Source organism: Haliotis rufescens, unplaced genomic scaffold (assembly GCF_023055435.1).
Source record: "Haliotis rufescens isolate VD_foot unplaced genomic scaffold, xgHalRufe1.0.p SCAF_56, whole genome shotgun sequence".
NCBI lineage: Eukaryota > Metazoa > Mollusca > Gastropoda > Lepetellida > Haliotidae > Haliotis > Haliotis rufescens.
Genome location: NW_025964290.1, coordinates 1,907,861 through 1,931,364, shown reverse-complemented (window position 1 = coordinate 1,931,364; position 23,504 = coordinate 1,907,861). Strand labels below are relative to the sequence as shown.

General features: G+C 39.8%; 1 protein-coding gene across 3 annotated transcripts in view; it reads right to left on the bottom strand.

Annotated features, from left to right (window-relative positions):
* The window catches only part of LOC124141728, a 56,938-nt gene extending 38,716 nt beyond the window's left edge, over window positions 1-18,222 (bottom strand). Inside the window, exons 1-4 of one of the 3 annotated variants that reach the window (XM_046509808.2) lie at window positions 18,118-18,222; window positions 12,466-12,615; window positions 12,119-12,187; window positions 10,684-11,235 (exon numbers count right to left, since the gene is read on the bottom strand). In XM_046509808.2, the coding sequence (XP_046365764.1) occupies window positions 10,763-11,235; window positions 12,119-12,187; window positions 12,466-12,615; window positions 18,118-18,181 (756 nt within the window). In that variant the 5' untranslated portion in view covers window positions 18,182-18,222 and the 3' untranslated portion in view covers window positions 10,684-10,762. Of the gene's footprint in view, window positions 1-10,683; window positions 11,236-12,118; window positions 12,188-12,465; window positions 12,616-18,117 lie in introns of those variants that run through there. The other 2 variants (XM_046509809.2, XM_048385213.1) reach the window with 2 other exon arrangements.
* Window positions 18,223-23,504: the final 5,282 nt, after the last annotated feature.

The following is a 23,504-nucleotide window of genomic DNA, read 5'->3' as shown; positions in this document are numbered from 1 at the left end:
TCGTTTTACCAGACAACTATCAGTGTTTGAATTGTCTAACTTCCGGATTCAGATAATACTTTCTTACTGCATTAAAACTTTAAATCTGAAGACCAAAGGTGATAGATTCCGAGGAGTGGATTTTGGCAGATAAGTATGAGAACACTGCTACAATCTCCAATCCAATGCGGCTGCCACACCATGTCATTTGGCGACATGGGACGTCGAGACGAAATTGATGAGCATCTGATGCTGCTGCCGCATGCCAGCTTTAAAAGCCATCAAACTATCGGTTTCTGTGAGAGTTGCTCTTAGTTTATTAATTTTAAATTATCTGCCCATGGATATTGGGCCTAGAGCATTTGGGTCTTAGTGTTATCTGCTTCACATGAGTCCAGATGCTAATGATTTTGGGGAAGAGACCCTGTCCACTGGTTGTTGAGTTATATCTTGCACAAAAGAACGGCGGAATAATAAATAATGATAAATGACAAACAGATCAATTACAATAGGGCTCTTGCCTTTTAGACTGGGTCTCCTAATTATAGAATTACCGAGTACCTTACTTGCTCTTGCCTTTTCGGCTTGGATCACTAATAAACAGGACGATTACAATAGGGCTCTTGCCTTTTCGGCTTGGATCATTAATAAACAGGACGATTACAATAGGGCTCTTGCCTTTTCGGCTTGGATCACTAATAAACAGGACGATTACAATAGGGCTCTTGCCTTTTCGGCTTGGATCACTAATAAACAGGACGATTACAATAGGGCTCTTGCCTTTTCGGCTTGGATCACTAATAAACAGGACAATTACAATAGGGCTCTTGCCTTTTCGGCTTGGATCACTAATAAACAGGACGATTACAATAGGGCTCTTGCCTTTTCGGCTTGGATCACTAATAAACAGGACGATTACAATAGGGCTCTTGCCTTTTCGGCTTGGATCACTAATAAACAGGACGATTACAATAGGGCTCTTGCCTTTTCGGCTTGGATCACTAATAAACAGGACGATTACAATAGGGCTCTTGCCTTTTCGGCTTGGATCACTAATAAACAGGACGATTACAATAGGGCTCTTGCCTTTTCGGCTTGGATCACTAATAAACAGGACGATTACAATAGGGCTCTTGCCTTTTCGGCTTGGATCACTAATAAACAGGACGATTACAATAGGGCTCTTGCCTTTTAGACTGGGTCTCCTAATTATAGAATCATTGAGTTTTTTACTTGCTTATAAGTAAAAAGGCCCCAACATATATGGCACTATAATGAGGGACCATTTTAGCAAACGAGTACCCAACCATACTGAACATCAGTGAACTTCTGTATTTGACTTTTTGCATTACAAGCTGTGTTCATTCGACAGATGGTTATGTTTTGGAAAATGGACTTTGTTAACGGTAAACTAAACACAAGAAAGGAAAGAAAGGGTCTTCTCATCTGACAGTTTAATAAATCAACCCTAATATTCTGAATGTGTGAAATAGCAGCTAATCGTTGTGTAGTATACAAGTGGATGAAAATGTATGACATCGGCGTCCATAAACATATATAACCATTTGCGGTGTTTTACGCAGACAGGGACAATGTACAATATAAGAGTGTTATATGCAATCTATTTCAATACTTCCCACAAGTGAAAGATATTTCAGAACAAGTTCATTTTGAAAGGTACCCCTTAATAGTAAGTATATAACGTCAACACCAGAGAATAGCCAGTCGCGGTTATGTGACCAAATTCCATTGGGATTGAAAGGGAAAATAGTGGTGAACATTTCTAATTAATGAATAGATGATGGTGATTCGCGTAAACCGTAAGCATGTCCCGCTACCCATAAACGTTTCATAAAACAATGTTTTGGGTTTTTTTTGGCCTATCTCCACGTTGAGAATACTTAATAGGTATTTATAGAAGAGAAAAGTCCTTTTCCATAGCCACAAGTATAATTCCGATTGTTATTGGCATGTGTTTATGAATAGCTATCAAATTTTTGATGAGACCGAGTGTAAGCGTATCCTGCCCCATCGGGGGCTTCCGTCACAAACTTATGCAAGTGCAAGTCAATTGATCACATGGTAATAAAAGAAAGAAAACCGTTTCCATGTTCATAAGACATCGGCATATGTATGTTTGCATTTATGAATCGCTATCAAATAGTGATGATACCAGGTGTTCGCGAAACGGTGAGTGTATCCTGGCACCTATCACAAACACATGCAAACCCAAGTCAATTGTCACTTATGCGTCAAATTTGGAAATGTCCTCTACATGTCTACCATAAAACTGAGACCTTGAATATTGTAACCTTGATGAAACAGCAAGAGTTGTATAACGCTCTTTGACATCTTGGTAGAAAGACCATGATCGATTATACCTCAAAAGTTGTGAAATGTAGACACAAAGGGCAAAAATCTTGCTCGACTTAAAGGGAAAGTTGACTATTGGAAAGCTGAAGTCATTCCTCTTGTCATATAGTCTTGTGGAGAGTGTTTTGTCACTGAATCTTTATGCATAGATCTTAAGATGAAACAGATGAGGCGGTCTCACTGGCCTCCTTTTTTCTAGTACAGGTTGGTAAATCAGTGGAAGGGAATTGTCTATTTGATGGTTATTGATATAACTGAAGCTTAAGTTAAACTCCTTGGCCAAATTCATTTTCCTTTGCCAATCCGAGCAATAATTCCGTTTCCGAAGCAAAAAGAAACAGAAGATCAAGAAGGGAAGATAAATTGGTGCCCAGAATGTTTACCAGAATGCCGGTATGTACACAGACGCTTATCATGCTGTCAAAATGCACATTGTACCTGCTTTCCATTGGATGACTTGTATTGCACGGTTTGCTTTTAACATTCTGTATAGTCAATGAGTATATATGACGCTTTTAGCAATAACACGGCGAGGGACACCAGAAATGGGCTTTACACATTGTACTCATGTTGGGAATCGAACCCGGGTCTTCAGGGTGACGAGCGAACGCTTTAACCACTAAACTACCCCATCGTCCCTGTCTTACAAGATCACATATCATCTGTATGTGAGACTGTCTCATATCTGTTTATAGACTAAGTGCTTCTATTACACTGTGGAATGCCCACGTACAAAATTTAAGGCGGACCATGCCAGGAGTGTAAGACGACATTTGATAAGGAAGATGTGACATTCTCCTTAGAATAGCTTATTTATACCTTCGAACATTGGTATTTTGAGTTATTTGAAAAATGTGCTTTATAATTCACAACATTGTTTATTATTTTCAGGCCTTTTCATCTTTTCTGAGCCTCAAGTAAACAATTACACAATCTCCGAGTCAGCAATAACGGAAGTTATAAAGCTAAGCTTCATCCGTTACATGGAGGGGAATGTCAGAGTAACCATTCCTTAAAAAATAATGGAGCAGGGGCCGAGGTCCATTATTTTTAAGGAATGGAGAGTTACGATGATATTCCCCCACTTAAAACTCATCCCTACTTTTACACTTTGACAAATATTCTGTAGCTGAAAATATTTGGAAAAAAACCCAGAACTCTTTGTTGTCTGTATTTTTACTGCGTGAGTCGCCATTGCGTGATGCACGAGGAATGCGTTCTCTGCCGCTGTTGCACGTGCGCCAAGCTCCGTGGCGAGTTGACATTTACAATGCATGGTACACGGCTCTTCATAATTTTGTTGGGTCCAAAACTAGTATTTATCAATCGCTTGCACATTGTTAATACATGCTGATGGGTATAATTGGAAATATAGAGCCCCGAAGAAGCGATGTTTATATTACCTTATTTGTTTTTTCTCGTCAAAGGTTTATCTAACTATCTAAAAATATAAACATTGCTGGGGGTAACCTGCTCTAACACAAAATATGTACATATTATTTTGAGCTTTTAAGCATTATGCAAAATTATGAAAATATTTAATAAGTGAATTTGATATGTAAAAAAATAGTTCCGTCTGTTCCAAGTGGAAATTTATTCAAATGTTCTTTGAAGATAATGTACAGTTGACAAGCAACTCTCAATTCCTGAAAAAAAATGGAGCGTTTTAATAAGCACTATCTACTGGTCTTTTCTGATCTTGAGTTTCATGCAAGCAATTACACAAAGATTACATTGTGGTAGATATCGTGTCAGCAATAACAGAAATACGTGTAAGGTTTCTTAAAGCTCAACCTCATCTGTTACAAAGTACAACAACACAGAAAAAACACATTGATGATAGTTGAGTGCCAGCGTCAGAAACATCAACACCCACATATTGATTTATACATCATTCTCTATCAGCCTGCATGAACATGTCAGACATCCAATATATTTTAATGTTGCAACTCGCACGACTCAACAGTAAATCATACAAGGTGATATACCATGTTATATCTCACCCGGAGGTTCGCCATTTGTGTAGGCAACATATGTTCAACTTATTAACATCATCAATATTCCGAACGCTTCAACTGTGTAACGCACCTGTCATGTCAACAATGTACTATTACAGTCATGAAATCTGTGCATTCTAGTTCCCTTATGTTTGGTTTGTGTTAAGTTTATTTTAATGCTATTTGATGTACAAGACGGGAATTATAGACAGTAAGGAAACTAAACGTTAGGGCTGTAGCTATCAGCTGATAGACATGTTTGTCGAATAATATAAATATTATGTATAGGCATTAACTGTTGGCTTCGTTGTAGTGATTTCACTATAAATCTGCCGGGCCCTAAGCATCACCTAGTAGACAACAGATGGTGCCTGGATATGTTTTATTTCTTAAAAAATATGTTCTGTGAGATGGTAATGTCATCAAAGAAATTCGCCTAAATTATTTCAGAGAGTGAGTGAGTGAGTTGTGTTTGACGCCGCTATTTAACGGCGTGTCAGCTTAATGTGAGAGTTAAGCCCGCAGTGATGCAGGTCTCAGGCGTTTACCACTTTGGTGAAACCCACTAGCACGACGGGGCCACCAGTGCCTCCTATTTCAGTGAGTGGGGGGAGTCGGAGGTGAGTTCTGTACATACTTGTCAGTAATGTGGTCGTATTGTAGCGCACGTACGTAATTGTGAGTACTGTAGTTGTACAGACACGGAATTGTCAGTATTGTTGTAGGAGACACACACGGACCTATCAATAATGTTGTAGGAGACACACACGGAAATGTCAGAATTGTTGTAGGAGACACACATGGAACTATCAATATTGTTGTAGGAGACACACACGGAACTAACAGAGATGTCAGTATTGTTGTAGGAGACACACGGAGTTGTCAGGACTGTTGTAGGAGACACACACGTAGATGTAAGTATCGTTGTAGGAGACACACACGATGTTGACTGTACTGTTCTAGGAGACGAACGGAGTTGTAAGTATTCTTGTGGGAGTCACACACGGAGTTTTTAATATTGCTGTAGGAGACACACGGAGTTGTCAGAACTGTTGTAGGAGACACACACGTAACTATCAATATTGTTGCAGGAGACATACACGGAGCTATCAGCATTGTTTTTGGACACACAGAGTTGTTATTATTGTTGTGGGAGACACTCTCAGAGTTGTCAGTATTGTTGTAGGAGACACACACGGAGAAATCAATATTGTTGTAGGAAAAAACGGAGATGTCATTATTGTTGTAGGAGACACAATGAGTTGTCATTATTGTTGTAGGGGACACACACGGAGCTGTCAGTGTTGTTGTAGGAGACAGACAAGGGGCTGTCAGTATTGTTGTAGGAGACACACACGGAGCTGTCAGTGTTGTTGTAGGAGACACACACGGAGTTGTCAGTATTGTTGTAGGAGACACACACGTAGTAATCAGTATTGTTGTAGGAGACACACAGGGAGTAATCGGTATTGTTGTAGGAGACACACACGTAGATGTAAGTATCGTTGTAGGAGACACACACAATGTTGACTGTACTGTTCTAGGAGACGAACGGAGTTGTAATTGTTGTTGTGGGAGTCACACTCGGAGTTTTTAATATTGTTGTAGGAGACACACACGGAGTTGAGGAACTGTTGTAGGAGACACACTCGGATCTGTCAGTATTGTTGTGGGAGACCTACTGAGTTGTCAGTATTGTTGTTGGAGACACATCGAGTCGTGAGTATCGTTGTAGGAGACACGAACTGAGCTGACAGTATCGTTGTAGGAGACACATATGGAGTATTGTTGTAGGAGGCACATATGGAGTATTGTTGTAGGAGGCACATATAGTTGTCAGTAGTGTTGTCGGATATACATCGAGTTGTCCGTAGTGTTGTTGGAAATACACTCGGAGTTGTCAGTAATTGGTGTAGGAGACTCACGGAGTTGTCAGTATTGTTGTTTGAGACATGGAGTTGTCAGTATTGTCGGTCATGAGTCAGCAAATATCAGGGCAGTCAGTCATGAACACATTAATGTCTAGGTAGTCAGTCATGAGTACACCAATGTCAGGGCAGTCAGTCATGAGTACACCAATGTCATGGCAGTCAGTCATGAGTACACCAATGTCTAGGTAGTCAGTCATGAATACACCAATGTCAGGGTAGTCAGTCATGAGTACACCAATGTCATGGCGGTCAGTCATGAATACACCAATGTCATGGCAGTCAGTTAGGAGGGCACCAATGTCTGGGAAGTCAGTCATGAGTACACACATGTCAGGGCAGACAGTCATGAGCACACCAATGTCTTGGACGTCAGTCATAAGTACACCAATGTCAGGGCAGACAGTCATGAGCACACCAATGTCTGGGAAGACAGTCATAAGTACACCAATGTCAGGGCAGACAGTCATGAGCACACCAATGCCATGGCAGTCTGTCATGAGTACACCAATGTCATGGCGGTCAGTCATGAACACATCAATGTCTAGGTAGTCAGTCATGAGCAAACAAATGTCATGGCAGTCATGAGTACACCAATGTCATGGCAGTCAGTCATGAGCACACCAATGTCATGGCAGTCAGTCATGAGTACACCAATGTCATGGCGGTCAGTCATTAACACATCAATGTCTAGGTAGTCAGTCATGAGCAAACAAATGTCATGGCAGTCATGAGTACACCAATGTCATGGTAGTCAGTCATGAGCACACCAATGTCATGGCAGTCGGTCATGAGCACACCAATGTCATGGCAGTCAGTCATGAGCAAACACATGTCATGGCGGCTGGACATGAGCACACGATTGACAGGGCAGTGGGTGATGAACATACCAGAGTAGGCGGTGTTAGATGGTGAAAACCCAGACTGAGTGCTTAAAGTGCTCATTACGGAAGCAGCAAATCACATATACCCCCTTGGAAGTGTGATAACAACGAGTTACTGCGTGATGGAACGGTGGCTTTTTTGGAAGCTACAAATCACGTATACCCCCTTGGACGTGTGTAACAACGAGTTACTGCTAAGTGTGACGGTGGCTATTCTGGAAGCTACAAATCACATATACCCCCTTGGAAGTGTGATAACAACGAGTTACTGCATGATGTGACGGTGGCTATTGTGGAAGCTACAAATCACATATACCTCCTTGGACATGTGATAGCAACGTCTTAATGCGCGATGTGACGGTGGTGATTGTGGTAGCTACAAATCCGAGGTGCGTCAACATGACAGGTGCCGGATGAAATCGTCTTTACATATTGACTATCAGTACTACAGGATGAATGAAGGATTACACTGAGATAATGTAATTCAATAGAGAATTGATTATGCTTTCAGCAGGAATGTCTCAGGAATAGGAAAATAGATGTGTCGTATATATTTGAGACACGATGTAAGCTGTCTATGCCTTCTGTGTGAACGGATCAGCATTGTTCTGTTACACTGAAGCATAGTAAAATCACCAAAATCAAATTTAGAACTGCCCTTCACATGTGCACCCTAAAAAGTTCTGAAAGCTTTACTAAGGCCTTGAATCTTTTGACCTTGATCAAACAACTTTTGAGCTGTATGACGCTCTTTGAAAGATTCGAAGAAAGGGCATGCTCGAATGTATCTTAAGTTGTGAAATGTTGAAACTAAAGGTTCAAGCTGCTTGAAATGGCTCCAACATGTAGCAAATGTTGACTAGTTGAAGTAATCCGTCTGGTCATATATTTGCGCATATATGTTTAGGCACTCTGATTCTTTGTGCATAGATCTTAAAATATAATTCTTCAACTTAAATGTCCAATTTTGGTTATGTGTTGCTTGAAAATACCAGCAAAATAACTTTGGGTGGACATTGATCAGCCCTCGGAAATGATGTAACATGTTGATACTTGCACAGCTCCGTAAAGAAGTTATTTCCAGTTATCCATTAATTTAACTCTTAACTTACGCCCAATGGAATTTGTTTCGGAAGTTAATCGAGACTGATTCCTCTCTGGCATTGACCTTTATATTTCCTTTGATTCTAAAACAATGTACTTGCCAGACTCTCTTGATGCGACGTAAAATCAGACAGCGACCGCGTGTGTAAATCAGTTGGACCACGTACAAAGTATTCTGTAAGCTCATGTAGATGCTATTCTTAGTGAGATACATGTGGCCATGTGGTCCTCCTCTAGTTGCTTAGAGAAATAATCACTTCTGGTTCCGAAAGAAAATTGTATGCAAACTTAACATCTTAAATAATACAGTCACATAGTTCTAGTTCAGTTTATAACAAAAGTATTAGTACTTTCTGTCTTTGAATTATGTCATTTGAGGTTTAAAAAATGGACTCAATTCTTTAAGGCTGGGACGCTTCATTATAAAATGATCGAGTAGGTTACTTGCTTTTAAATAAAAACGACAGAACATATGTGACTCTATTATGAGGAACCATTTTAGCAAACGAGTACCCCACCATACCGAACATCAGTGAACTTCTGTATCTGACTTAATGTATTACAAGCTGTGTTCATTATACATTTCTGTGTTCAGACATTCACTGTGAAAAGAACAGTATCTATTGTGTGCACCAGTTACCACAGAGACACCGTTCCAAAATAATACCAAGGAAAGCACTCGCTCCTTGCACGGACCAGGACACGCTCCACCTGTGACGGTAAATGGGACATCCGAGTGACACATTTTATACAAAGGAAGAACAAGATGAAATTGGTCTTCACTACCATAAACATAGCTGCACCTCTCCAGCTGGAAGAAAGCCGTCTACTTTGAATAGTAGTCGTATGAATTCATGGTGACGAGGAACGTACAAGCCAATCCAGTAGAAATCAATGATGAAATAAGTAAATGCTCCTAGCAGTTCCACGTGGTCACAGAGAATGTTTGCTGTGTTTACAAAGGCCATACTTTACCAACACATCAGGAATATCACTGTTTTCGAGCATTTGATGACTTAATCTACCTGTGACTTCCAATCATAGTTTTGCTCTGTTACGTAATTATTATATTTTCCACATTGATATGGTTAGGGTATTGTCTAAAGCGTCGTAAAATAACTTGTTTGCCCAATTAGTGCTTCTATAGATTCAACAATGGATTTCCGCAATACTCACACAGTTTGCATCTTGAGATGTGTCTTGGGTATTGTCTGAAGCGTCGTAAAAAAATATCTATCCAATCAGTGCTTCTGTCGATTCAGCCAGGAATTTCTCTAATGCTCACACAGCTATCCATGGGTTTGAATCCACGTCATGAGTACATTATGTCCCTTGTGTTATGAAACAATACATTTCACATCAGTTGAAGGGTTTTGTAAAGGTTTGTTACTACCGACAAGATATATAATTAACATCCAAACTATTTTAGAAAAAGGTTTTTATTAACACAGACTGGTTAAGAAACTGTAGTTTTGTCATTTAGTGTCCAGAGTTTAGACCCCACATAAGCATTTAGAATGTATCTTAATTTTGGGCAAGAGAACAATGAACACACTTCATTTAGTGTCACTTTGAGGTACTTGTGTAATCAATGTAACATGGTGTCATAGCATGCTGAGAAATGAACCTGTCTGCTGTCAAAAACAGAAAATAACTTACAGCTACAAGTATCTTTCATCATGCTTTTGTCTGTCGTCAGTTGTCTTGATACTCAGTATACTACAGTATTTGTTAATATAACAACATGTCAATGTAACTTGAGTGTATATGGGCCGATGGCATTTCATTCAATAAACCATTATTTGATTGATTGATTTAGATGACATACTGTAGTGGTGGACCTTTATCAATTAGGAAACCATACATGTTAAATATCTTGTGTAATGACACTGACCAGAAGCTCATCAGTTGCGAAGCTAGGACCTTCAGCCAGCAATAACTAAACTGTCTGGTCAACGTGGTCAGTCTGTCCTTACAAAATGTGGCAACCAAATGCTACCTTTTGTGACACATGCACCTCAGAAAGCTTAAAGATCCGTCAAGATCCGGGGTAGAATGGGTCTTCCGTGCTTGTCATAAAAAAGGCGACACACGGGATCGGCTGGTCAGGCTCGCTGACTTGGTTGATGCATGTCATCGTATACCAATTGCGTGAAACGATGCTCTTGATGTCAATCACTTTATTACACACGTGATGAAGATACAGGTTTAAAGATACTAAATCCGTACGACACACGTTTGTCGTACAAGGTGAACCTCGTTTTGTTCGTTGTAATCGGATAACCGTGACCTGTGTCACACCGGGACTACTTTTTCATTTATAAAACAATCGTGATTCAACACTTTTACAACTACATGGCAGAAGTGAATGAACCTCGCGAAAGCGAGAGACATTTACACACAACCAAACAATGGATATTGGCAGTCTTATGAAAACTGAATGTGTTTATCGGATGTATGTACATTATTGACAGATGGTATGGTCTATATAGAGTTTTTATTTTGTACAAACAGCACAGGTCAACTCCCAACCATTAACATATGGTGGACATGGCAGGGCCCCACAGATAGACTCGACCAGGTACAGGAGATGTCCGTCTTTGTTTGCATGGCCTCCCTTTATAGATTCCGGGTCTTCATCTACGCACACATAATCACTTGAACCTGTGTGTTTAGTGCCACCCCCGAAGAGGTACCCCTTGTATTCCAGATCCCACCCAGGGAAGCACGCTTTCCTGGCAGGGACCATGACAGCACTCCTCCTGTGGCGACTGCGGCACACCACACAAGGGACATCGTGTTCATACATGTTGTGCAGAGGTCCTGTTGCATGATTAGTTTGATACTCAGATCCATAGAGATAACTGCCTGAATTTGCTGTAGTATGCTTGGCGTAGATGGGAGAGTCAGGAAGGCACAGAGTTGTCCCAGGTCCACCTTTGTGTGTGTGATGGCTTCCTCCTGCATAACCTGAGAGATTGAAAGGAACTAGCTTTTATTCTGTGAGAAGACATGTAAAATATATTTGTTTCAAGTCCACCTGTTGCCTGGAAACCCAATTACTTAGAGAACGGATGTAGTATATAGATCATTAATTATTTATTAATAAGGGAGCTAGCAACCAAGTTTTTATTTTATTTGCCGAGCCTATGGCAAGGCGATTAGTGATTAACCAATACTCGGTTGATATTGCCAATATTACAAAAACAAAAGAGGTGAGTTCTATCTTTTTCACCTTTAAGCCTCCCCTTTAGCAAAATAAAAATACATCGAAATTGATTTAACGAACAGTGGAATATGGATATAATTGTATTTACCTTTTAGCCGTGTGAAGAAAAAATAAATGACCCATTCATTTCTGTTGGAAACATCTATTTACCAAAACATAAGTTCTAGTAAAGGCACATTGTTCGTGCCAGGAGCCAGGTTCCATTGTGAATATGTAAGTCAAAGTCAAATAACAATGTGTATAATTTTATGCTACACATTGTAGAATTGTGGTTTTTACTACAATATTCAAACTTCATTCTCCCAGAAAAGTTTCACTGCCACATGAAAATGAAGTCTGCACGTGTACAGTTATACGATTTGCATACATGTCATGTATGGGAGTAGATTCAATACAGGCCTTTTCTAGTTAACTGCATATGTTCCAGCCAAGCCAGACAAAAAAGAACTTTTCATATTCTCGATTGGAAAGATCACTTATGCAGGAGATTATACCATTCTATAAGTTCACTTTGAATGAACTGACACTCTGAAATTATTCAGATTACATATACAACAAACCCATCTGATAAAGTGATTTACCCCCTTTTAACTTTTAGAAAACGTATGTCTTGAAATATTTTACCTTTATACATGACATCATTTCCTAACGGACAGGTTGTCTTTCCCCACCGAGTGAACATCGCTCCTCCTCCTACAAATACACAGAAAAAACACAGATTTCAATACAGGCAAATAAATACTTGACTGGGAGAGACATGGTGTGTGCTTATCTTTATGTGTGCTGTATTGGTAAAGTACGTAATGCGTGAGTTGAAATTAAATGACTTCAGCAGAGAATGTAAACAGTAGAATACAGGCAAATGTAAACAATCATCAAAAACTGAAAGGAATCATCAAGTACTGATATCACCATCTTATATATACGCCATCAAAAACTAAACATACACAGAAACACAAAGGCGTGTTTACCCGAGCTGCTACTTTGTGGAGTGGTGGTCACTGGCTGTAGAACCTTCTCCCCCAGATAGAGGCTCAGCAGCGACCTCAGCTCATGCAAGAACTTCCGGTTCGTGGAAGCCGAGCACGGAGTAATGACATCAGTTTTGTTCAAAGAAGCACCTAAAAATTTCAAAGCAAAGTTTCTATATAATATGGTAATTTCATAAACAACGCTGTGAGTGAGTGAGTATGGTTTTATGCTGCTTTTGGCAATATTCTAGCATTACGGCGGGGATAGCAGAAATGAGATTCACACATAGTACCCATGTGGGGAATCGAACCTTGGTGTTCAGCGTAAGGAGCGAATGCTTTAATCACTAGGTTAACTCACCGCTCCCATCGCTATGACAATGGTGTTATCACAGTTGATATATGTACTTGGTTACACTACACATATGGAGAGACATTCTAATTAGTATGGCCACTCAGTTACTGTTGACAACAATATGAAGTGCATAACTATGATTTTCTACAACATGTGTTAAATCAGCTGTCTGTCTGATATTGTATGTTTAGTTTAAGTATAGTCTGTGTGTTTGCATCTGTCTGTATGTCTGTCAGTTTGACTCACTGTGGTAGATATTTACAAATAAGTATAAATAAGTCGGGAAAGCCAACTTAATGTCAGTTGAACTCTATTTTACAAGCACATTAACATTGAATTTAGTTTCTGAAGACAGTAAGATTAAATATTATGAGAAATTAGTGTTTTAAAATAATATTTACAACGCATCTGATTTCTATTGTCCACGGAATGAATATACTGGTTAATGACGCTTTCAAAAGTCGTATATCTGACTTAAGGTAGATACACATATCTAATCGATCTGTATTTTGTATTTTGTAACAGTGTACATGTATAACGTTTGTCTGCATAATTTACATGCATCATTATCAATATATTTGTCATTTCTAAATCGGACGAGCACATATTCGGCGTCCCGTCCAAATTTGTTGCCTGACAAAGCAATTCTTTGGACAATGCAAAGAACACAAACAGTGGACTGATTATACTGACACTTATTTCTCAATGTAAACTAGTGTCCAAAAGAAACGATACCAACTTATTTTCAAAATTGTTTTTTACTAAGTGAATTGTCAAGTATGAAAACATGCCAATTCGTATTGCACATCCCAAACACAGCATAGTCGATAAAAAATACCGGGAACACGTGATCACTTCCGGGAAAAAACGTAAATTTCGTGAAAGTGACATTTCCCTCTCTAGCATGTTCTGCACGTGCAGAAAAACTGTGTAAAACGGCTGATCAGACACGTTGATATCACAGCAACAAAAAAAACACAAGATATGCCACGTTTGACAGCTATCGAGAGAGAGAGAGCCGTTGGAATGGTCCAACAAGGAGCGTCACTCGTCGACGCATCACTATCACCAGGTTGATGCAGCGGTTACGTCAGACAGGTCAGACGTCAGACAGGCCCAGGAGTGGAAGACCACGAGTAACCACGCCCCGTGAAGATCGTTACATCCGGGTATTACACCTGAGGAACCGCACCGTAACAGCGACGTCCACGGCGGCTACAGCACTGGGACACAGGATCAGTCGACAGACCGTCTACAGGAGACTACGGCAGTATGGTATCCGGCCACGTCATCCCTACCGCGGACCGCTCCTGACGCCTCGACACCGGAACAACAGACTGATCTGGGCCAGGCGAGTTCGACGTTGGCAACGGCGGGACTGGGCACATGACATGTTCTCTGATGAGAGCAGATTCCTCATCTTCAGAAACGATGGAAGGCAGCTTGTATACCGACGATTTGGTGAACGTTTGGCGCCTAACTGTATCTAACAGGTCCGGCCGTTTGGAGGTGGAGGGTAAATGGTTTGGGGTGGCATATGTGGTGACGTCAAAACGATGCTTGTCGTAATTCGTGGAAACCTGAATGCACAGCGTTATCTTGATGACATCCTACGGCCTGTTGTGGTGCCCTTTATTCAGCAACAGCCTCGTGGACTCCTTTTCCAACATGACAATGCAAGGCCACACACAGCAAGATTGACACAGAACTTCCTTGCCAACGCCAACGTACAGGTTTTGCCATGGCCCGCATGTTCACCGGACATGAATCCCATCGAGCACTTATGGGACCACCTCGATCGGCAAATCCGACGTCGCCGTGTGCCTCCAGTCAACGTCCAGGACTTGGAACGATGTCTCCTCTAGGAATGGCAACGCATAACTCCCAACGTCATCAGACGTTTGACGTCATCAGTCCGTAGGCGTGTTCTGGCATGTATTGATGCTCACGGTGGACATTCCCGCTACTGACTTGACTTTGAGACGTGTGGTGTGACATTTCCCGTTGTTTCTGTGATCAGTGCTCTAACGAAATGTTCATTTTTCGACCCCACCCATCTTTAAAGGCTTGTCATATTGGTTGTACAGATTTTATTGAAATGAAATTTTTGTACAGATGTTGTGAAAGGATTTCTCAAAAGCATAACACCAATCCTACACTTCTGCATTGTTTAGTTTTTCTTTTATGTCGTTGCAAACAGGTGGTATCGTTTCTTTTGGACACTAGTTTATAATTCATGTAATTCCTTATGTGTTCGGGGGGCACGGGTGGCCCAGTCGTCTAAGGCGCCGCGGTTCGCTGTGCAGTGTTGTGTCCCTTGTGCACGCCAGAAACCTTTGATTGTGAGTTCGAATCCCGGTTCGCCCCGATTATGTTTGTACGTTTGTCAGCACCATACCCGTGCTCGTGGCTTTCACCAAAGTGGTAAACGTTTTAGACCTGCATCATTTGGGGCTTTCCTCCCACATTAGGCTGACACGCCGTGATGTATATATGACGGCGTTATACAACTCACTCACTCACTCATTATGTGTTCCAGTTCAATGTATCTTTTAATGTTTCAGTTTTAAGTATGAATAGCGAAACAAATTCACAAATATCTTAGAGCATGTAAGTCTAAACTTGGAGAGATATAACTAATATAATCCTACACAACACTTCTATCGACGACGGGGATGGGGGAGTGAGAGGGGGAGGGCGCGTGTGTGTGTGTGTATTTGGGATGGTAGGCATAAAACTCATAACTCCTATAAAAGGGACAATGAAGTTTCCAAATAATTCGCAAATAGGTTGCGGACTTTCTCAGGAGTTTTACCGAAATACAGTAAAAGTAAAAGACTTTCCTGTTGTAGTGCTTTTGAATCTTTCGAATTAATTACAATACAAGAAAGTACAAACATGCGTGTATACAAACGAAACGAGATAACATTCTGTATGTATATCTAATAAATTTATCTCTACTACAAAATGTTGAAAGTGCGAGGCATAAAAGGCAAAACAGCTGTGAAAATTATAGGAATGGAGCCCTGAAAAGGAGCAAAACATCTTTTTAATGTACGGCATTATAAGGAATATCTAGCATTTTCTAGTATTATCGCTTTCTCACTGTGTTGCTTCATCCCTTTCTTTCTTTATCGCTTCTTTCTATATCGCTTTCTCGCTCTATTGCTTTCTCACTTTGATGCTTTATTGCTTTCTTGTATTGTTATATTACTTTCTCGTTCTATCTCTCTGATGCTTTTCTCGCTATATTGCTTTCTCGTCTCATGGTATCACTTTCTCACCTATTGGTATCCCTTTCGCGCCTCGTGTTATTGCTTTGTCACGGCCGTTATTGAGGGCAACAAAGCAATGTTCCAACTGAGATGAGATTATGAAGAATATGCATGAGTGAAAAATTATTCCAAGAATTGAGGAATTAATAATATTTATGATTCACAATGATTTGAAAAATTGAGAAAGAATCTTGACCTGCAACGCCGTGACAGACGCAACATCGCGCACAGCAATGACAGTATTTTGTTTTCAATATTCCTTGGACGAAATTGGCCATATGTGACTAAATATATCCACAAGTTTAGATTTGGTTATCAAAGGATATCAAAGGATGCACCAAGTTTAATCACAAAAGACATAGGAACAGATGCTCACTTTGTATGTTAAGAATTCGTAATTTAAAGTATTTGATTTAGACAACAAACATTGACTATGCGTGACTTGTCAAATCCATATCAACGAACAGCCAATCTTTTTATCTGTCCATTCAAGACATTTTTCACAGCAAGTTTTTCTCTTGCATCGAAACAAAACTACCATTCGATTCTTATTATCAAATATTTGTAATGCTGTGAACGGAAATTATATTTTGTGGTGTCCATTTCAATATCAATATTTGCGTCACTCACTCATGAACAAACTGATACAAAATACATTCTGAGACACAACAACCGGGTTACAATGGGCTACCCTAGCTCAGCGCAGTCTTGCCCCTTTTCATTGAGCGTGTGTACATGTACATCTCTCTACAGCAAGTTGTTGTTCATATCGAATGAGTAAAGTCAATCATAACAAATTGATAACATTGACATTGTGTATTTCAGACAAAATTGTGATTGCTCACAGTTTATGTAAAACAGTCAAATATAAACATACATCACACAATATGTTTATATGTGTGCAATTAAAAGTGGCTAAATTGAAGTTATTTTTATGCAATAAAGAATCACCGACAACATTTAGCACTATTTCTCTTCTAATGTGTTCTTACTTTTGCAATAAAGTTTTTACCAACTGAGGTAGAACAAGAAGTATGTCACATATCCGTCATGTCAGAGGTGGGCCCGGTGTCATTTGATCATTATTCTCCTACAATGTTCAGTACTTCAAATATGTTTCAGAAGTAACAAAACCATGTCTCGCGAGAAACGTGGGGTGTGCAACTCATCACTGTGTGAACGCCAAATTGCTTACTTCAGTTTGTATAACTTATTACATACAACAAGAGATATCTACTAGTAGTTTTGTGAATGCCCCTCAAGTAATTTTACTTAGCTTCCTCAACTGTTTATGTCTTATTGAATGCGTTTGACAAAACTACATACGTTCTATATTTAGATCAATTTCTATAAAAGCAACATAACAGCTGTGATGTGAAATGACTTGAATCGTGATTTTGTTTTTATAGACCAAGTTCGTTAGTTATTCAACCTTTGCTAAATTTCGACAATCCATATCATTTTCTGAATTTATCATCTCCATATAACGAGCCCCTGCGGCAATTACTGGTCCTCCATAGCATATGATGGTCGCAAAAGGCAACTAAATGATCGGGTGGTCAGGCCCCGTCACATGGTTGGTGCATGCCATCATACCCGGAAGACATGATATCAATCACTGGTTTGTCCGGTCCGCCGCCATATAGGTTGAATATTGCTGAATATGGCGTCCAACAACAAACCCAACCCCCCTATGATAGCCTAAGAGCTCATAAGAAGTTCCTAATAAGAAAACAACCTTTTGTTCATAACACAACTGATAACATCTTTTGATTTACGAAACAAGTGCAAACATGGTTGAAATACTGCATTGTGACCTCAGTAGTTCAAACCTGGTTACGACAGATTTAAAAAAGAATTGTGCTAATAAATTATGGCATCGCTATTGTTCTTTGTTGGAAGTGTAATGTATGCTGTTGTGAACTACAGGTGGCTACAAATAACACAACTACTGGTTAAGAAGTTAACATCTTCAGCGTACACATTATGATAATTCAAAGAGAAAAATGAAACCATAGTCACCTGCGACAAGTTCCAGGCAGAGGAGGAGGATGAACGTTGTATGCAGCATCGTCATTGTCTTCATTCCACACCGACAGTGAAGGTAGAACGGGGAGACATATATACTCATCTACCAGGACCTAACACCTACTCGTGCATCATACTTCAGAACAAATGTTACCAAACATTGCAGTTGATTGAAAGATAAATATCACACTCAAGTAGGGTGTGAAGGAATCATTAGTCATATTTTTAAACAGTGGCTGCTGACATATATCCTATGTGTTACATTTACAAAGTCAAGCAAAGTAAAAGTCTGAAAACGTGTTTTATGAATACCTGCATAAAAACAAGTTACATTTGTTGCACTGTATGTACCCACATAAATACCATGTTCAGATGAATGACTATATGAAATCGGCTGTTCAAGCATAAGCAGACATATGCGAACAAAATGTTGACCCACAGTGTACATGTTTACAAACGTTCCTGCTGTACATACCTACATGACCTTCAGTAAATATCCTCACACAGAAAATGCCAAAGCCTGATGTGATATTGCTAGAATGTTGATAAAAAGGGCGAAAATCCATTCTGATTAAATCACTTACTCATCTCACATGAACATGTTTTTAATCCAACCCTTACGAGCTGCCTTAAATAATTCATTGTTGCACCTCCAACAAATCCAAAAGCAATTGTTACATGTTTGTTCATTCATTGTATTTTAACTGGTAAAAGAAGTGCCATCATAAATTTGTTTTATACATTAAATATAGAATGAACCACAAATGTATTCTGCTTGAAAATACTTTATAAATCCTTTGCTTTCTACAAACATTAAACATGGCACCTTATCCAACACATAACGATAACATTCCTCATTCCATTTTCTAAATTCTTTGCTTATTCATTGTATTTGAGCTGGTAAAGAATTGTCATCTTTATTTTTGTGTACATTAGATATAGATGTTTACAACAGTAATGGTTAACTGATGCATGCTGAAACGTTGATATTATCTCTGTTTAGTTATTGATGAATGAGTAACAGAAGGTAAGATGAGACAATGATAGGACACACATCATGCTAGGGTGTAATTGCGACTGTACATTTCATGCTACAGTGCACTACATGATACACATCTTTACACCTGGCCTTGATTGCTTTACATATCATGTATCAGTACACAGGCGTTAATGGCTGTGTTTACAGAACCAGCAAGTGACAGCTGTTGGTAATAGATGTAGCATTGCCTCTGCCCCAGTACTGAGTGTGCAGACCAAACGCGAGTATGTTTCTTCACGTTCATGTTTGTGATTATGCTATACAACAATAGTCACAATTTTTGTTGTTTTAATTCCATGTGACAATTGTATATCTCAATAACAAAACTTTAAAAAACTAGTTATGAAAAGTCCAAACAATATATCAGCTGAAAGTATCGTTGGAATCCTTGTGGTAATGAGATGACTGCATATCATAGAGGATGCAGCATGTTGGCTAAATCAGCTGACATTATTGACAGTGCAGTAACAGGTGAATTGTCAGTTTTCGGGAGACAAATGGCTATGTTTTAGAAGGTGGACTTCGTTAACGGTTAACTAAACACAAGAACGGAAAGGAAGGGTCATCTTTTGTGAGAGTTTAAATATTCAATCAAATATTATGAATGTGTGAAATACCAGTTAATCATTCTGTAAAATGAAAAAGAGCATCAATAAATTTACATAACAATTTGTGTTGTTTTACACAGACAGGGACATTGTACAAAACATGAGGGTTGTATGCAATCTATTTCAATACTTTACACAATTGAAGGATGTTCCATTGGAAGTGAAAGGCAAAATAGTAATGAAAATTATTATTGATGAATGAGTAACAGAAGATGAGACAATGACAGGACACACATAATGCTATGCTGTTATTACAACTGCATCACTAAAAATGAGTGGTGACTCCAGGTGTTCGTGCAAAGGGTAAGTATGTTCCGCCACAAACACTTTAACAAATAAAAACAAACGTAGGTTTTTGTTTGCCTAAAGCCACGTTGAGAATATTCAATAGGCATTAATAAAGGGAAAAGTCCCTTTCCATAGCCACAAGAAGTCTCTGTTAAAGTCGATTGTATGATTCCGACTGTGTCATGGACATGTGTTTATGAGTAACTATCAGGTAGTGATGACACCAGGTGTTCGCGAAAAGGCGAGCGTATCCTGCCCAACCGGTGGCAGCCGTCACAAACACATGCAAAGGCAAGTCAATTGATCACCTGAAAAAACACAGGAACATATGGTACAAAATAGGGAATTGCATCGGACATCATGTTTGTCACTGCTGCGTTAAATTAGGAAATGTCCTCAACATAAAACTGTCTACCATGAAACATGTTGAAAGCTTTACAAAGGCTTTGAGTCTTGTAACCTCGATCAAACAACTTCTGAGCAAGAGATGTATGATGTTCTTTGATATCTTAGTAGATAATACCTCAAAAGTTGTGAAAGTATACAGCAAGGATTGGAGCTGCAGGAATGTATGAATATTACGATGCACAGTGTACCTGTTACCCATTGGATGACGAGTATTGCATGCTTCTAACACTGCAGAGTGAGTGAATGCGTATTGTTTTACACCGCCATTAGCAATATTCCAGCAATAACACGTCGGGGGACAACATAAATGGGCTTCTCACACTCTAAAGAGATGGGGAGTCGAACCCGGGTCTTCGGCGTGTCGAGCAAACGCTTTAACTCTGATGCTACCCCATCCCCCTGTGATACAAGATTACATATTACCATGTATGTGGGACTGTCTCTCATCTGTGTATAAAGTGAATGCTTCGATCACTTTGTAGAATGTCCACGTGCAAATTATAAGGTCTACCATGCCAGGAGCGTAACACAAAATTTAATACAGAAGATGTGATATTCTCCTTAGAATAACTTATTTATACTTTCGAACATTGCTGTTGTGAGTTGTTTGATAACTGTGATTTGCTTTTCACAACACGAGCTGTTTTATTATTATTGACAGGGCTTTTAATCTTTTCTGAGCCTCATGTAAACAATTACACAAACGCCTAGTCAGCAATAACGGATGTTATATAAGCTAAACTTCATCCGTTAATAAGCATAATCTACTAATCTTTTCTGAGTTTCATGCAAGCAATTACACAAACATGACATTTTGGTAGAGTCTGTGTCAGCAAAAACAGAAATACATGTAAAGGTTTCAAAGCTAAACTTCATCTGTTACCAAATACAGCGTCACGGTTGACTGCTCGAGTCACAAACATCCACACGCACATATTGATTTATACACCGTTCTCCATCTGCCTGCATGAACTCCAACTGTTATAGCGTAAGTCAGACATACAATATACTTTAATTGAGAAAGTCACATCGCTCTACAGTAAGTCATACAAGGTGATACAATGCCAAATCTCACCCAAGGGTTTCTATAGGCAACACATATTTTATATTATCATCACTATTCCGAACGCTTCCACTGTGTCACGCACCTGTCATATCAACAATAAGCACTATTACAGTCACGTATTCAGTCGGCCTCATAATGATTATGCCGCACCCATTTTAAAAAACTATCAAACATACTATTTCCTTTTCTATCATGGTTGGATGCGAGATCAGAAGCGCCGCACATCATCTAATTGTCAACAAATAGTGCTTTATGTTGTCGCGTGAAACATCCCCCTCGGTGAGAGCACGTGCAGCGGCAGAGTTACACGGTACTCACGTAACTGTATCCGGGCTACCGCGGGGTCTGCGGGGTCAGTGTCCGTACATTTGGAATGTCCGTCACTGGCCACGCAGTTGATTAAGTGTTGTCACACGGGATACGTGAGTAGCACTTGTCAGCAGCGGCCGTCGATCTTCCCTCTGTGGTCCACTCTTCAGTGTCTCAACTAGTACCAGTATCTTGATGTTTTCTGTCAATTTCCAAGGTGTTCCTGTTTCGGGGCTGCATGTAGTACATGTTTTTGGAAGTGACATTAACTTCTGATTCCATCTCAACAATGTCGGTAAGTGAATGACAATAACTGTCAGAGTGACTGCGATCTCGCTGCCAACGTTTTAATTTTAATATTATTTGATATACAAGACGGGATAGTAAGTGAATGAAAAGGAAAAGCCACTGAACGGCCTGTTTGTCGAATAATCACAACAGTCATAATAACACAGAATGTCTAATACATCAGTCATCAGACAGTAAAGGATTAGTCGCATCGAAATAAAATTAGTATGTACAGGCCATAGGTGTTGGCTTCGTGGTAGTGATTTCACTACAACTCTGTCGTGCTCTTAGCATCACCTAGTAGACAACAAATGATGCTAGATGATAATGTAATCAAACGAAATTCTCCGAAATTATTTCAGTGAGTCAAGGTTCAGAGGTGAGTTGTATACATACGTGACATCAATATTGTCGTATTATAGCGCACGTCCGTAGCTGTCAGCGGTATTGTGGGAGACACACACGGAGTTGTCAGTGTTATTGTAGGAGACACACACGTTGTTCTCAGTGCTATTGTAGGAGACACACACGGTTTTGGCTGTGTAGTTGTAGAAGATACACAAGGACTTGTCATTGTTGTTGTAGGAGACACACACGATCTTGTCTGTGTCATTGTAGGAGACACAAGGAGCTGTCAGTGTTGTTGTAGGAGACACGCACGGAGTTGTCAGTGTCACTGTAGGAGACACACACTGTGTTGTCAGTATTATTGTAGAAGACACACATGAAGCTCTCAGTGTTATTGTAGGAGACACGCACGGAGCTGTCAGTGTTATTGTAGGAGACACACACGGAGCTGCCAGTGTTATTGTAGGAGTAACACACGGAGTTGTCAGTGTTATTGTAGGAGTTACACACGGAGTTGTCTGTGTTATTGTAGGAGACACACACGAAGCTGCCAGTGTTATTGTAGGAGTAACACACGGTCTCGTCTGTGTTATTGTAGGAGACACACAAGGTGTTGTCTGTGTTATCGTAGGAGACACAAATCGAGTTGTCAGTTTTATTGTAGGAGACACACACGGAGTTTTCAGTGTTATTGTAGGAGACACACGGAGTTGTCAGTGTTATTGTAGAAGACACTCAAGAAGTTGTCAGTGTTATTGTAGGAGACACACGGAGTTGTCAGTGTTATTGTAGAAGAAACACAGGAAGCTGTCAGTGTTATTGTAGGAGACACACTCTGCGTTGTCAGTGTTATTGTAGGAGACACATGGAGTTGTCAGTGTTATTGTAGGAGACACACACGGAGTTGTCAGTGTTATTGTAGAAGAAACACATGGAGTTGTCAGTGTTATCGCAGGAGGGACACAAGGAGTTGTCAGTGTTATTGTAGGAGACACACACGGAGTTGTCAGTGTTATTGTAGGAGACA